Source organism: Leucoraja erinacea, chromosome 16, assembly GCF_028641065.1.
Source record: "Leucoraja erinacea ecotype New England chromosome 16, Leri_hhj_1, whole genome shotgun sequence".
Taxonomy (NCBI): Eukaryota; Metazoa; Chordata; class Chondrichthyes; order Rajiformes; family Rajidae; genus Leucoraja; species Leucoraja erinaceus.
This window is the reverse complement of record NC_073392.1, coordinates 23381812-23397957: the sequence shown is the minus strand read 5'-3', so window position 1 is coordinate 23397957 and position 16146 is coordinate 23381812. Positions and strand designations below refer to the sequence as shown.

The window sequence follows — 16146 nt, the reverse complement described above, 5'->3', positions numbered from 1 at the left end:
GTATAGGAGCAGGGAGGTTCTACTGCAGTTGTACAGGGTCTTGGTGAGACCACACCTGGAGTATTGCGTGCAGTTTTGGTCTCCAAATCTGAGGAAGGACATTATTGCCATAGAGGGAGTGCAGAGAAGGTTCACCAGACTGATTCCTGGGATGGTCAGGACTGTCTTATGAAGAAAGACTGGATAGACTTGGTTTATACTCTCTAGAATTTAGGAGATTGAGAGGGGATCTTATAGAAACTTACAAAATTCTTAAGGGGTTGGACAGGCTAGATGCAGGAAGATTGTTCCCGGTGTTGGGGAAGTCCAGGACAAGGGGTCACAGCTTAAGGATAAGGGGGAAATCCTTTAAAACCGAGATGAGGAGAACTTTTTTCACACAGAGAGTGGTGAATCTCTGGAACTCTCTGCCACAGAGGGTAGTTGAGGCCAGTTCATTGGCTATATTTAAGAGGGAGTTAGATGTGGCCCTTGTGGCTAAGGGGATCAGCGGGTATGGAGAGAAGGCAGGTACGGGATATTGAGTTGGATGATCAGCCATGATCATATTAAATGGCGGTGCAGGCTCGAAGGGCCGAATGGCCTACTCCTGCACCTAATTTCTATGTTTCTATGTTTCTAAACACTCTTGGCTTGACCCTTGATCTGAAGTAAAAAACTTCAGTCTTGTGTAGAAGGATCAAAATCCAAGGACCATAGATTTAAAATAATAAATGAGAGTTGAGGACAATGGTTTTATACAGATGGATCTGGAACTCACTGCCTGTGGAGACAGAAGGCGTGATCATATTTGAACAGTACTTGGACAAGGGCTTGAAGAGCCATAATCTGTAGAGTACGGAGCCAGTGCTGGTACATGGGATGAGATTGAGAACCTTTTTTACCTTCTATGCAGACATGGATGGTGCCTGTGTTGTAATTAATTCTATTGCACAGCTAGAGTTGGGAGCTGGAGTAAATGCATACACCACGGGACGTGGAGATGAATGAGAAGAGGGGTACATTACCACAGCAAAAGGATCATTTCCAGCTACCACGAGGATCAGAGACACCAAGGATGAAGCCCACATTAGAATTATACGATACAGTACGTGGCATTGGTGACTTAATACATACCACATACCATATACAGATCATATTATGTCACCAAAGGAGAGCAGCCCCTGTTGGAGGGACTGAAATTATCCCAGGAAGACGACTTTGTTTGATGGAAGCAAAAATGAAGAGAGCGGAGGGCACCACAGATCAGCACAGACCCTGTGGGAACTGGAACCCAGACTGGCCGGGAAGCTACGGGAATTGGGGCTCAACACCTCCCTGTGTGCCTGGGTCCTGGACTTTCTCACCACCAGGCCCCAGGTAGTCAAGATGGGAGGGAATACATCGAAGTCCCTCACCCTGAGCACAGGATCGCCCCAGGGTTGCGTTCGCAGCCCCCTATTGTACTCCCTGTACACACATGACTGTGTGGCTAGGTTCAGCTCCAATTCAATAATTAAATTTGCTGATGACACTGTGGTGGTGGGCCTGATCTCAGACAATGACGAGAAGGCCTACCGGGTGGAGGTGGCTGATCTAGCACTCTGGTGCCAGGAGAACAGCCTCCTCTTGAACATCAAAAAAACGAAGGAGCTGATCATGGACTTTAGGAGGGCACATCATCCGAGGACGTACACTCCATTGAGTATAAATGGGGATCCTGTGGATAGGGTGAACTGTTTTAAATATCTGGGAGTCCACATCTCTGAGGATATGACATGGTCATCACACGCCTCAGCACTGGTGAGTAAGGCAAGGCAGCGCCTTTACCACCTCAGGCAATTGAGGAAATTCAGAGTGTCTCCGAGGATCCTCCAGTGCTTCTACGCAGCGGCGGTGGAAAGCATCTTGTCTGGGAACATTACCATCTGGTTTGGGAATTGCTCTGCCAAGGACAAGAAGGCTCTGCAGAGAGTAGTGCGTTCGGCCGAACGCACTATGGGAACTTCACTCACCCCACTGCAGAAACTATACAACAGGAGGTGCAACTCCAGGGCAAACAAAATCATGAGAGACCTCTTCCACCCCTGCAACGGACTGTTCCAGCCGCTACGGTCAGGCAAACGCCTCCGTTGCCATGCAGTGAGAACGGAGAGGTTGAGAAGGAGTTTCTTCCCAGAGGCAATTCGGACTGTAAACGCCCATCTCACCAGGGACTAACTCTACAGAACGTTTTTTCCTTCTATTATTTATTATGTAAAAGAATATGTGTGTTATGATTGTGTTTATAATTTGTTTGGTTGTTTTGTTGTTTGTCTTTTGCACAAAAGTCCGCGAGCATTGCCACTTTCATTTCACTGCACATCTCGTATGTGTATGTGACAAATAAACTTGACTTGACTTGACTTGACTTGAACCTGAAAGGACCAGTTGTGGATGGGCAGTCGAAAGTCCCAAGTATCTTTACAACTTTAGGCACACAGAGGTCGGACAGTTAATAGGATTTTGCTTTTACATGTTTGTATTTTGTTATGAAGATACAACTTAACATATGGTTCATGTGATATTGTAGCTTCTACTTTATACATTGTACCAAGTAATCAACTCATCTGAAGGTACACAAAAAAGCTGGAGAAACTCAGCGGGTGCAGCAGCATCGTGCCGAAACGTTGCCTATTTCCTTCGCTCCATAGATGCTGCTGCACCCGCTGAGTTTCGCCAGCTTTTTTGTGTACCTTCAATTTTCCAGCATCTGCAGTTCCTTCTTAATCAACTCCTCTGTATCTATATATTGTGACACAGTAAGCCTGTCTAGTCACAGCACACAGAGAACAAAGAATGAATGCATATCTTTCTGCAGCTTCCCCTGTTCAATAATGCACTGTTTAGTTTATCGTTCTAGTTCTCATGGATAGTGATACTGCAAGGTGTCTGCATGCATGTTCTCTGGAAGCCAATTTCTGCTACCAGCACGGCATGAAATCTAAATCAGGACTGGGGCATGCACAGATGCCTCACCCACTGAATTTGCTGAGAGTGCTTTTTAGCAGTTGAAAAGCTTTATCACTGAACATCCAGCCCAGTGGGAATTGATTTCTGTGTGGTCCAGATACAATGGGTCACTGCATGAGTTAGTGTGCACAGAACTCTGCTGCAAAGTGAGGTCAATACATATGCAACACAGTATACAGTGCATTCAGAAAGTATTCACACCTCTTCACTTTTTCCACTTTTGTTACGTTACAGCCAAATTTTAAAATGGGTTAAATTGCTTTTTTAAAATCAGCAATCTACAGACAATACTCCAGAATGAAGAAGCAAAAACAGATGTTGAGAATTCTTTGCAAAATAATTAAAAATAAATAACTGAAATATCACATTTACAGAAGTATTCACACACTTTGCATGACACTCAAAATTGAGCTTAGGTTCATCCTGTTTCCATTGATTATCCTTGAGATGATTCTACAACTTGATTGGAGCCCACCAGTGGTAAATTAAATTGATTAGACATGATTTGGAAAGGCACACACCTGTATATATAAGGTCCTGCAGTTGACAGTGCATGTCAGAGCAAAAACCAAGCCATGAAGACGAAGGAATTGTCCGTACACCTCCGAGACAGGATTGTGTCGAGGCACTGATCTGAGGAAGGGTATAAAACAATTTCTGCAGCATTGCAGGTCCCGAAGAGCACAGTGGCCTCCGTCATTCTTAAATGGAAGTTTGAAACCACCATGACTCTTCATAGAGCTGGCCGCCCGTCCAAACTGAACAATCGGGGGAGAAGGGCCTTGGTCAGGGAGGTGACCAAGAACACGATGGTCACACTTACGGAGCCCCAGAGTTCCTCTGTGGAGATAGGACAACCTTCCAGAAGGACAACTATATCTGCAACACCCCATCAATCAGGCCTTTATGGTAGAGTGGCCAGACGGAAGCCACTCCTCACGATAGCCCGCTTGCAGTTTGCCAAAAGGCACCTAAAGGACTTTCAGACCATGAGAAACAAGATTCTCTGGTCTGATGAAACCAAGATTGAATTATTTGGCCTGAATGCCAAGCGTCACGTCTGGAGGAAACCAGGCACCGCTCATCACCTGGCCAATACCATACCTACGGTGAAGCATGGTGGCGGCAGCATCATGCTGTGGGGATGTTTTTCAGCGGCAGGAACTGGGAGAATAGTCAGGATTGAGGGAAAGATGAATGGAGCAAAGTACAGAGAGATCCTTGATGAAAACCTGCTCCAGGGTGTTCTGGACCTCAGATTGGGGTGGAGGTTCACCTTCCAACAGGACAACTACCCTAAGCACAGAGCCAAGACAATGCAGGGGTGGCTTCGTGACAAGTCTGTGAATGTCCTTGAGTGGCCCAGCCAGAGCCCGGATTTGAACCCGATCGAACATCTCTGGAGGGACCTGAAAATAGCTGTGCATCGACGCTCCCCATCCAACCTGACAGAGCTTGAGAGGATCTGTAGGGAAGAATGGGAGAAATTACCCAAATACAGGTGAGCCAAGCTTGCAGCGTCAAACCCAAGAAGACTTGAGGCTGTAATCGCTGCCAAAGGTGCCTCAACAAAGTACTGAGTGAAGGGTCTGAATACTTACGTAAATGTGATATTTCAGTTATTTATTTTTGATTACTTTGCAAAATTTCTAATCACCTGTTTTTCGTTTTTTTATTATGGGGTAATGTGTGCAGATTGATGATAAAAAAATTAATCCATTTTAGAATAAGGCTGTAACGTAACAAAATGTGGAAAAATGAAGGGGTCTGAATACTTTCTGAATGCACTGTATGTAGTGCTATTGAACTGCAATGGTGTCATTTCAGGGACGTGCAAGGCACTGCTGGTGTCTTGTGCATGAAGAGCAAGACATACAATACTTACACATCCATTATAATCATCATATCCTTCGGGGAGGAGGCACCTTGAATATACCTGCAATGAAATGGAGCCAGGGAGAACACAGGTTAGTCTCTAGTGCTTACATTTTAACAACTGAACAAATCATACATGGTAATTTTTACTAAATGGTTCTGACAGAGAAATACATTACTCTCCAAAATAGATTCAACTGTTCCACTGAGGAACTAAAGAATAATTTATCCTGCTATGGACACTGCATCATCACCAGAATCACATTACAGATCCTGCCCTAATACAACAAGTAATGTAGCAAAATAAAGAGTCCTATAAGGATCACACTTCTGCAAACTGCACATGGATGCTCATCATTGGCACTGAAGAATAATTATGCTCAGACATTTGGGACAAATGCTGTGAAAAATTGTCAAAACTACCTTCTTTAGTTGGAAAAGATCATTGAAAGAAACATATCACGAGAAATGTATTCACCCTGTGTAATGCTCTCTGCGTTAATGAAAATTCAGTGCGGCCTGTACACCCGGTGTGCAATACATGCCAGCCTTGCATTGCGACCTCAGGCTGTACTCAGAAGACGTCTTCTCTAATAATCGTGAGATGCACACTTCACCAGCACAGTCAAGGCTGTCTAAGGTTGAAATACCTGTGGCCGTACTCCATTGAGAGCCAAGAACAGAGGTGAATTTATCAGGGGAAGAGAGGAAGACGGCACCCACAAGAACAAACACGTTGAAAATCTCCTCCACCATGACACCATCTTTGACTCCATCCCCACAGCAACCTATCCAGTCCAGCATTGCCACCATTTTTAGCTAACAAGTGGTTGAAGTAACCATGTGCCAAACTAAAGATCAACGACGTGGGAGCAGACAGTATCCCTGATGATTCCAAAATTTGGTGGAGATGTGTGTCATCCACAACCTCAACTCTCAGGTCTGGGGAGAGGAGGAGACACAAGGAACCTCAAAGATTGGAACCACATTCAAAGATGGAGACAAATCCGTCTGTGGTAATTATAGAGGGCTTTCCTGTTGGCTGTCCTCGGGAAATCCACAACTAGGAACCTCCTGATTGCATCTTCCCAGTGGCTGAAGAGTCGCTCCTTGTATTGGAGTATGAATCCTGTCCATCTAGAGAAACTAAAAGCTGTTGCTACTTTAGTTTAGTTTTGAGATACATCATGGAAACAGGCCCTTGTGCCCACTGAGTGTATGCCGACCATCCATCACCTTTTCACACCATATCTATGTTATGCCATTTTTGCATCCACTCCCTACACACTCGGGGCAATTTACGGAGGTCAATTAACCATAGAAAATCCAGACGGTCACAGGGAGAATGTGCAAACTCCAAACAGAGGACATTTGAAGTTCAGCACCAGAGAGCAAAACCAGCCTCTCACTGTACGTGACTTTTCAATGAGCTGACTAAAGTCCTTTACTCCCTCATTGGAGACAGACTGCATGACATCCTCCTCAAATGTTGCCACCTGCAGATGATTCATCTCCTTCTTATGCCTGCTGTATGAAAAAAAAACAAGCTATAAATGGCTCCATAACTTGCTCAGTCATGGTGCAGACAGGTGTCAATGGGAAAAGTGGCCCATCCATGGCTGAATGGAAAACTAAAGGATACACAGGAGACTGCAGATGCTGGAATCCGGAGCAACAAACAATCTGCTGGTGGAACTCAGCAGGCCAAGTGACATCTGTGGAGGGAAATGGACAGTCATCTTTCAGGTCGGGACCCTTCAACTGCCTGACCTGATAAGTTCCTCCAGCAGAATGTTTGTTGCCGGAAAAATTAAAAGTAGTATTAAATCCAAGCACAAGCTTACAAAGTTACCTCAAATAGCAGTAGGCCTGAGGATTGAATGATTTTAGAACTGAGCGAAGGAGCATCAAGAAATTAATAAAGGAAGGCAAATTAGTCCATGAGAGTAACATGGCACGAAACATGGACTATATGCAAAAAGCAAAAATAAACATGGACAGAGATGGAAGGAATTATTGATAGTGTTAGGGATATAGATCAGATAAAAACTACAAATGCTACAGCAAGGTAAATTGGAAGATCAGAAATTCATCCTGTTAAGTTTCAGTGGGAAATTAGGAAACATTAGAGTCTATTTTCACAGATAAAAAACTGCCGGAAATGAAGGTTCTAGCCAGAATCAAAGACTGATAGATTTAAGTATTGGTAAATGCAAGAGAAGTTAGTGGCATGTATAGCTGATGCATCCCAATGACCATCTAATCTATATTCTAGAGTTGAAAGGCGTGGCTCTGGAGAAAGAAAATCCTCTGGTTAGCATCTTCCAAAGTACTATAAGTACTGGATTTGTTCCTGGACATTGGCAGGCATCAAATGTGACTCCATTCTTTCCGAAAGAAGAGGTAGAAAACAGGAAACTCTCAACCAGTTAGACTCTCCAAAACTTAGAAACAAAGGAAATAATAACAGCTCCTTGAAAATAATAATAAGATTGAGAAGAGTCTGCATGAATTGATGAAAGGAAAATCAAGTTTGCCTAATCTGCTGGAGTTATGTGAGGATATGATTATTTGCAATCGATAAGGGGGGAGCAGCAGCTGTGGAGTATTTGGATTTTCAGAAGGCACAGTGGTGTAGTCGTAGAGTTCTGCCTTAAAACGCCAGAGACCCTGGTTCAATCCTGACTACGGGTGCTGTCTGTATGGAGTTTAAACATTCTTCCAGTGGCCTTGTGGGTTTTATCTGGATGCTCCAGTTTCCTCCTACACTATAAAGGCGTACAGGTTTGTAGGTTAATTGGCTTCGGTAAAATGATAAATTGTCCCTAGTGTGTGGGATAGTGATAGTGTATGGTGGGGCAAAGGGCCTGTTTCTGCGCTGCATCTCTGAAGGCTAAAATCTAAATAAGGTCTGCACAGCAGTTTGGTCAACAAGGTTAGAATTCAGGGAGATGAGGTTAATGTTTGGGCATAGATTGTGAATTAGTTATCAGAGAGAAAGCACAGATTGGGAATAAACAAATAGTTCTCAGATTGGCAGGCTGTAGCTAGTGAAGGACCACATCATTGATCAGTGTTTGATGACCAGCTGGTCAAACAGTTTAGCTGTGGGGACAAAATGTCACATTCCCAGGTTCCTGGCGATGGAATACCAGGTGGGATTGTGAGTAGCGAGGAAGATGTAAAGGGGTTTCAAGGAATATGGACAAGCGGAGTGAATGGTTGGGAACATGGCAATTCGAATGTAATGAGGGAAAATATGAAATTATCCACTTTAGTGCATAAAACAGAAAAGCAAAGTGTTTTTTAAATTGTGACTGGACGAGATGTGTCTGTATACTCATCACTGGAGGCCAACATGCAGGTGCAGCAAATGATTAGGAGGACAAATTGGCTTTTGTTAAGAACAGACTGGAGTATAGCAATCATAGAGAATAAGCAGGCCCTTTGGCCTATCTGGTCTTTGCCAATGATCAAGCACCAATTTACACTAATCCAAAACTAATCCATTAAAAAAATTCTCTCTCATATTCCCATCAATTCCCTGTGGATTCTGCCACTCACTCATCCACTAGGAGCAATTTATAACAGCCAATAACCTACCAACTTGCATGTCATTGGCATGTGAGGAAACTGGAGCACCTGGCGGATACAAGGGTATGCAAATTGTGCACAGACAGCACCAGAGGTCAGGCTTGAGCATGGCTTACTTGAGCAGTGAGGCAGCAGCTCCACAAACAGTGTCAGTCTCTCCCCCTCCCCTTCTTAATGAACAATGATGAATTTGTTACACCGAACAGTACAACAGATTCTGGCTGGTTGCCTCAATATTCATTAAACAGTCATATCAGTGCACTGTAAATGGGAAGATTTTTGAGGCAGCAATCAAGACAGTGAGACAATGCAATATCCCAACTGATGAGTTTTTAGGGAAATACGTCAGACAAAAATACACCAGCAATTAATGCCAAAGAGTGAGACTATCAATTTGAACAAATGAAAATGCAATGTGGTCCTGAAAGACTACACCTTCAGATCAACATTTGGTTCTGATCACTGAGGAATAAGGAAGTCCATGTTCCCTGATCTCTGAATTCTCTCTTCCTTCTTGTCTTCTGATTACTTGACTCTGTGACTGGAGGGTGATCTCAACATTGGCAATCAGCTATGCTCTGACAAGTAGACATTTGGCATCTATTGGAGTAAGGACTGCAGGCTTCCTAACCTGAAGGACAGAAGTGAACCAATGGGTTTTATCAAGACAATCCAATAGTTTTAGGAACCATCATTATGAAGGTCAGTTGGGGCTTTCCAAATTATTAACTGAACACAAATTCCAAAGCTGAGTATGAACTCAGGTCTCTGCATTTTTCGCCTAGGATTCTGTGGTACTGTATGGAAAGAAAAAAATCCAGCTTTGGATATCTGAAATGAAAACAGAAAATGCTGGAATCACTCAGCGTGTCTGACAGTAACACCTTTCCACAGTCCTGCTGAATCCTTATGTTTCTGATAAGTACTGCACCTCCATGTTCCATGACAGGTGACAAGCAAGCAGTCAAGTAGAGGTTTCACTGATAGTTTGTAATAAGAAGCAATGACATCTTAAAATGAATGTCAAAAATACAATTTATTTTAAGACTTGCTCATAGGAGTTATAGAATTGTAGGACACAGGAACAGGTCTTATGAACATCAATCACCCATTCACACTAGCCAACCATTAATCCTGTTTTATTGGCCCCACAATCCCATCAACTCCCCTAGACTCTACCATTCACCTACACTGTTCGGTTATGTGGACAATTGGGCTGGGGTATCTGGGGGAAACCCCATGTGATCACAGGGAGACAGTGCAAGCTCCACACAGACAGTGCCCAAAACTGCTGAAGCAGTGAGGCAGTGTCTTTACCAGCTCTGCTCCTCTGCTGCCCTCTAGAGTTAACCTCTAGTGCAGCATGTGAACACATAATCTAGATGAATAATTCTCTGGAGTGCTGGCAATTTTGGATGATGTACTCTTCAGCTATGGTTGCCAACTTTCTCACTCCCAAATAAGGGACAAAAGGGAAAAATAAGGGACAAATTCCCGACGGCAATTCGTTGACCAACTCGGCCGTGGCTGGGTGAATGATGAGTTGGCCCGGGTGCTGGATTGCACACAAAGACCAGCCGGCAGGCCAGCTGAGGAGTTTTGATCCGCGCGTGAAGTCTCTCGCAAAGTTCGGCGCCCCATCCAAATCATGAACCGGTGATCGGCCATGAGAAGGAGGGGTGGTGGTGTCGGCAGTAAGCGAAGGTCTGAAGGTCGGACAGCTGGCCGGGCTGCCGACCGACGGGGCCACGGGCGAGACGCTGCTGCTGCACTCCATGGGCTGCACTACGTCAGGACGGTTGAGGCGGGGCTGGATCGGTGCTTCGACCTGACAGTCCCCCCGACCCGAGTAGTAGCAGTCAAATACAGGACAAGGGTAGTCCCATATGGGACAACCCAATTTAGCCCAATATACAGGATGTAAAAGAATATGTGTGTTATGATTGTGTTTATAATTTGTTTGGTTGTTTTGTTGTTTGTCTTTTGCACAAAAGTCCGCGAGCATTGCCACTTTCATTTCACTGCACATCTCGTATGTGTATGTGACAAATAAACTTGACTTGACAGGATGTCCCGGCTAATACGGGACAGTTGACAACCCTATCTTCAGCCAACATATTTTCATATTTCTTCATGACAGACGAGAAGACCTTTTAGCTCTTCAAATCTATGCGGGTGATCCCATTTTCCCCACAAAATCTCTTCCCCCCTCTAACCCCCTCCCAGGACCTGATATGGGGATTGAGGCTGGGTGACTGGCGTTGTAACCGATGTCACTACACCACAGTGCCATTATTGATATAACTCAGCAAAACCAATTCACTATCATTCCCCTGAAGTCATGGACATGAGATATGTTTTGATGCTCAGTCCCTGTTCGCCCCTTACTCACCAGGGTCTCCGTCGTACATCATACAGATCAATCTTATTAGGGGGGCCCCATGGAGTTGCTGTAAAGAATATAGAACAGATTTTGGTCACACGGATAAATGAGCAAGCAAATACAAACTGTGAACTGACACTGGGTTAATTCCTTGCCATGTTCTATTATGATTCTTCTGATGAATTTTCAGGGAAGGATTCTTACTGCTGGGAACCGTTCACTCACATTTCGATGTCAGCAGAATTATGTCAGGTCAGACATTGCCTGGGTCAGATGCAAGCAGAAATTCTGTTTTCAGTCTGGAACCCCCCTCCGTGAGAATGGAGGGAGCCAGGTGCCATAGTTTAAGAATAAGGGGTAAGCCATTTAGAACGGAGAAGAGGAAACACTTTTTCTCACAGAGTTGTGAGTCTGTGGAATTCTCTGCCTCAGAGGGCGGTGGAGGCCTGTTCTCTGGATACTTTCAAGAGAAAGCCAGATAGGGCTCTTAAAGATAGCGGAGTCAGGGGATATGGGGAGAAGGCAGGAACGGGGTACTGATTGGGGATGATCAGGCATGATCACATTGAATGGCGGTGCTGGCTCGAAGGGCCGAATGACCTACTCCTGCACCTTTTGTCTATTGTCTCTCGTCATTCAAGGGATTTGTGCTTCATTTTTGTGACGCTACAATCTTCTAAATAAATGATAACATGACCCAGATGGCCAAGATAATATGTGTAGAGATGTGCTGCTGTTAATTCAGTCGGGGAAGGTTTACTTGAGGTGTACATGGCAAAGCACTGACGTAGTTTTATTGCCTCGTATTTCTGACACACCTGGATAATATCTGGTGACACCTGTGGCGCTTCCGAAGACCTGCCAGAGCAGCGAGGAGTCCTCTTCTCGATTTCGCTTAAACACATCCTCAAGGGCCGCTGTCCAGTTTAGCTCATTGAGGATGACCGTTGCTGGAATCATAAAAGACATTGGCAGTACTGAAACAGCTGACATTATCCCTCCATTATCCTCAAAGAGTCCTACCCTCTCCCTAGTTATCTCTTTTGATTTTAATGTATGCATAGAAGTGTCTTACACTACACAGTATTGTAATGAATGGTAGCAAAAATGTATAAACTGGTACAAAAGAACAATTATTAAAAGTGGGGTGAGAAAGGAAACTAGTCCTGAATATAGAACAGTAAAGGGCCTGTCCCTCTTAAGCGACTTTTTAGGCGAGTGCAGGAGACTCTGCGCTCGCCTCATGATCGTCACATGGTCGCCACATGTTCGCTGGTGGTCTCTGGTGAGTCTCCTTCATGGTCGCGAGGAGTTCCCGCATTCTGGGAACTAGTCGTGGCCTCAGTATGGTCGCAGCAAATTTTTCAACATTCAAAAATTGGTCGCAATGGAGAAAATCGATAATCCTGTAGCCATAGGTGCAGTTGTAGTGGGGTCGCCATGTAGTTATACATGTTATTCAAGGTAGTCGTAGGTAGTTTTAGTTAATCTCCTTTGCTGACCGGGCATTTTCATTGGCTCATTGGGGAAAAGAAAATGTAAGCACGAGTTTTCAGAACCAAGGAAAACCGACCGGTAATGTTAAATGCCCGCCAAACCTCACAGCTGTGTATCTCTGGCTTATTAAAAGTTGTCTGGCTTCTTAAAAGTATCTCCACTCCTTCTCCCCACTTTTGTCCCTCCCATCTCCCCCCCCTTCTCTCCCCTGTGTGTGTGTGGGTGTGGGTGCTAGGTTTAAAGGTCGGGGTGTACGTACACTGGGTGTGGGTGCCGTCTTGGGTGTGTGTCCTGTTCATCGCGGCGTGTGTGCGTGTGCGTGCTTGGCTTTACACCGTGCGTGTGTGTGACAGCGCTCCCCCGCTGTGTGTGGCCCCCGCCGTGTGTGTGTGAGATCCGCTCTGACGGTCGCCGTTCCAGTTCGTGGTTTTGAAGGTCGCAGGCAGCCCGCTGAAAAGTCACCTAAGTGGGACTGGCCCTTAAAGCACAGGAACAGGCCCTTCGGCCCACAATGCCTGTGCTGAATATGGTGCCAAGTTAAGCTCATCTCCTCTGGCTACACTTGATACATATCCCTCCAGTTCCTGAACTTCCTTGTGCCTATGTAAAAGCCTCTTAAATGCTCCTATCATATCTGCTTCCACCACCACTCCTGGCAGCGTATTCCTGGCACCTAAAACTCTCTGTGTGAAAAACGTGGTCCACACACCTCCTTTAAACCTTTTTGCGCTGACCTTAAAGCTATGGCCTCTAGTCTTTGACATTTCCAACATGAGAAAAAGATTCTGATTCTATGAGATTCTATCTCATAATTCTATATAGTTCTATCAGGTCACTTGTCAACCTTTGAAACTCCAGAGATAACTATCCTAGTTTGTCCAGCCACTCCTCTTGCTAACATCCTCTCAACCAGGTATCATTCTGGTACCCTCTTTGCACCCTCTCCAAAGCCTCCACATCCTTCCTGTAATGGGGTGACCAGAACTGTACGTAATAGTCCAAATGCAGTCTGACGAAAGTGTTATAAAACTGCAATATAAATCCCTGTACTCAATGCATTGACCAATAAAGACAAACATACCATACACCTTCATTACCACTCTATCTACTTGTGTTACCACTTTCAGGGAGCTATGGACTTGAATCCCAAGACCCCTCGAAACATCAATGGTGTTAATACTTGCTATTAGTATTTGGCTATAGGTAGGAATGAATGTAAGTACGTAAATTGGATAGTTGCATTTATTTATATGATGGGAGCTTGTTTGCATGTAGGGGTGTCCATAAGCTGGATGATTGTAACCAGTGATGATGGGCCTGTAGTAACATACTGTAACTGCACAGAGACAACACCGAGAGCATTTTCAATAGCAAACAACTTTCCTCATTGTACCAAACAATCACAATGATCAAGTTCAAGTGTAGCGTATCCTTATCCACTGACAGCGTGCAGAGAATTCCAAATATTGTCCAAGATTAGAGAGTACAGCATTTTTCTCAGAACAAGATGCGTGTACTTAAATTGGTGCACACTGGACTAGGTGGACCTCCAGATTGTCTTGCTCCTGAACAGGAATATAAACCCAGCTGCCATTTGATAAGAATACTTAAGAATCGTAATTTTCAAATGTTTGCACATTTCTAACGAACACTTCCTTTTGGAGTAAATGGTGCAGTGATGAAAAAGCCTCCAACTGAATTTTAAGAGTGGCCAACTTCACACAGCTGTGACACAGGGCTCCAGCTTTGAGGAGAAGCTGTGCTTCTCCTCTGTGTCAGGGGTTGTGAGGAGAAGGCGGGAGAATGCGGTTGAGAGGGAAAGATAGATCAGCCGTGATTTAATGGCGGAGTAAACTTGATGAGCTGAATGGCCTAATTCTACTCCTATAACCTTTGAACGTACTTCCTCACATCATGGCGGGAAGGAGAGAGCAGTCCTGATCCACTGACTGCAACCCTGCTGTATTAGTGGGGGAGTGGTCCACATTAGGATGGCTCTGTGCCAGTCAACTGTTGAGAGCTGGAGACATTTTTTGTGGCAGGAGGTGCTACTGATCTCCCGGAGCAGTTTGGAGGAGGATCCCTTGTTACTGAAGTCAGGGTGAAGATCAGCAAGACAACAAGGACAAACGGCATGGTACCAATCAGAGGGAAGCAGCATGGAAATGATCAAGCACATTCTGCAACAGGTTAGTCAGGCTCGACCTTTCCTTGATCATTGTTGCTGGCTTTCATCTGTCCTTTTGCATATCTTTCATTCATTTGTTCTATGTACCTTTGCATATCTCTGGATTCCCTCTCACTCTGAAGATGGGTCTCAACACGAAATGTCACCTATTCCTTTCCTTTTCTCTATATATGCTGCAGGACCTGCTGAGTTACTCCAGTTTATCGTGTCTATTTTAGGCTAATCAGGGCACAGCTCGGGGTTACTCAGGAAACTCAGCATAAAACTGATCCGGGATAGTGAGTGTGAGGCTATTCGGGAACAAGGGATGGGGTTATTCAGAAGGGCAGCACGAAGCTCATCAGAAACACTCAACAACGATGAAAGGGGGAGTTAGAGTGGGACCACTGTTAACACAGGGTTAATCAGGGAGAGGTTAATCAGCATGAGGCTAATTGGAGAAAGTCAGCAAGTGGATTAATCAGTGACAATAAACAAGGGACTAATCAAGAGCAGTCAAAAGTGGGCTAATCAGGGACTATAAATGCAGGACTAATCAAAGAAATTAAGCACAGCGCAAATGAGGGGAACCTGCACCACGTTAGCCAATGACATTCAGCAAGGAGTTAATTACAGAGTTCAGGACTAATCGACATAGTGTTTACAGGTCACTCAGCAATAGGTTAAACAGCAACAATAAATAAGCATTATGCAGGGTCAGTCAGCATAGAACTAATTGAGGATAATTGGAACATGATAAATTGGGCATCATCAATGAGGGGTTAATAAGGTTTTATAACCGCTTCCATTGACGGGGTGATCTTGGCTCCCGTAGCCGGTGGAGTTCAGACCCTTGTGTCGGGATGATTCAAGCTCTTGCATCGCGGCGGGGCGGGGAAGAGATAGACAATAGGTGCAGGAGTAGCCCATTCAGCCCTTCGAGCCAGCACCGGACCATGTTTTGTCTATCCCACCTCTCTTTTCCAGCTTTCTCTCCCCTCCCCACTCCATCCGAAGAAGGGTCCCAAGTCAGTGTCGGCTGCCCATTTCTCTCCACAGGGGTCTATCCTGCTTCTAATATGTTGCTTTATTGTGTGTTCTCCAAATTCATTGTCAGTTAACAGCTCCATAATCCCTACCAGCTTCACTGGATGGAGTTTCTCTTCACCTGCACTCTGCTCTAACATGGTGCTGAGAGGTGTGGTGATTAATTATGGATGGTGTTAGGATGTATACATCAATGATGATTCATACACTAGCTTTGTGTATGATTGTCTGTAGTTTTACACTTTTTTTTAAATGTGCTGGTTGTATAAGGTGGGATTGAGGAGTAACTATACATGCCTCTTGGGTTTTAATTAAGATGAGAAAGTAAATAAAAAGCTAATGTTGTTTGGGTTGAGTGCTTACTAATGTGTGAAGTAAATGCAATCATATTAAATGTGTGAATTCTCATGTTTCTGCTGATAGCAACCTTTAGCAGTTTGCTGCTGCTGTCACTCAGTACTGCCAGAATATTTTGCACTCTTGATCAGCTGCAAGAGGTAAAGTCCTGCTTCAGCACCGATACACATCAGCATTCAACACCTGTCACACGGCTGTCAGAGAACTGCATCCTTCAGCTCATTAAACCCCCACC

At 44.6% G+C, this 16146-nt stretch overlaps 1 protein-coding gene across 3 annotated transcripts in view; it reads right to left on the bottom strand.

The window, feature by feature from the left end:
* The window catches only part of cacna2d2a (calcium channel, voltage-dependent, alpha 2/delta subunit 2a), a 362960-nt gene that overhangs the window by 101830 nt on the left and 244984 nt on the right, over positions 1–16146 (bottom strand). For all 3 annotated transcript variants that reach the window (XM_055647851.1, XM_055647852.1, XM_055647853.1), the window contains 3 exons: positions 11662–11793; positions 10853–10910; positions 4877–4927 (listed from right to left, as the gene is read on the bottom strand). In XM_055647851.1, the coding sequence (XP_055503826.1) occupies positions 4877–4927; positions 10853–10910; positions 11662–11793 (241 nt within the window). The remainder of the gene's footprint in view (positions 1–4876; positions 4928–10852; positions 10911–11661; positions 11794–16146) is intronic.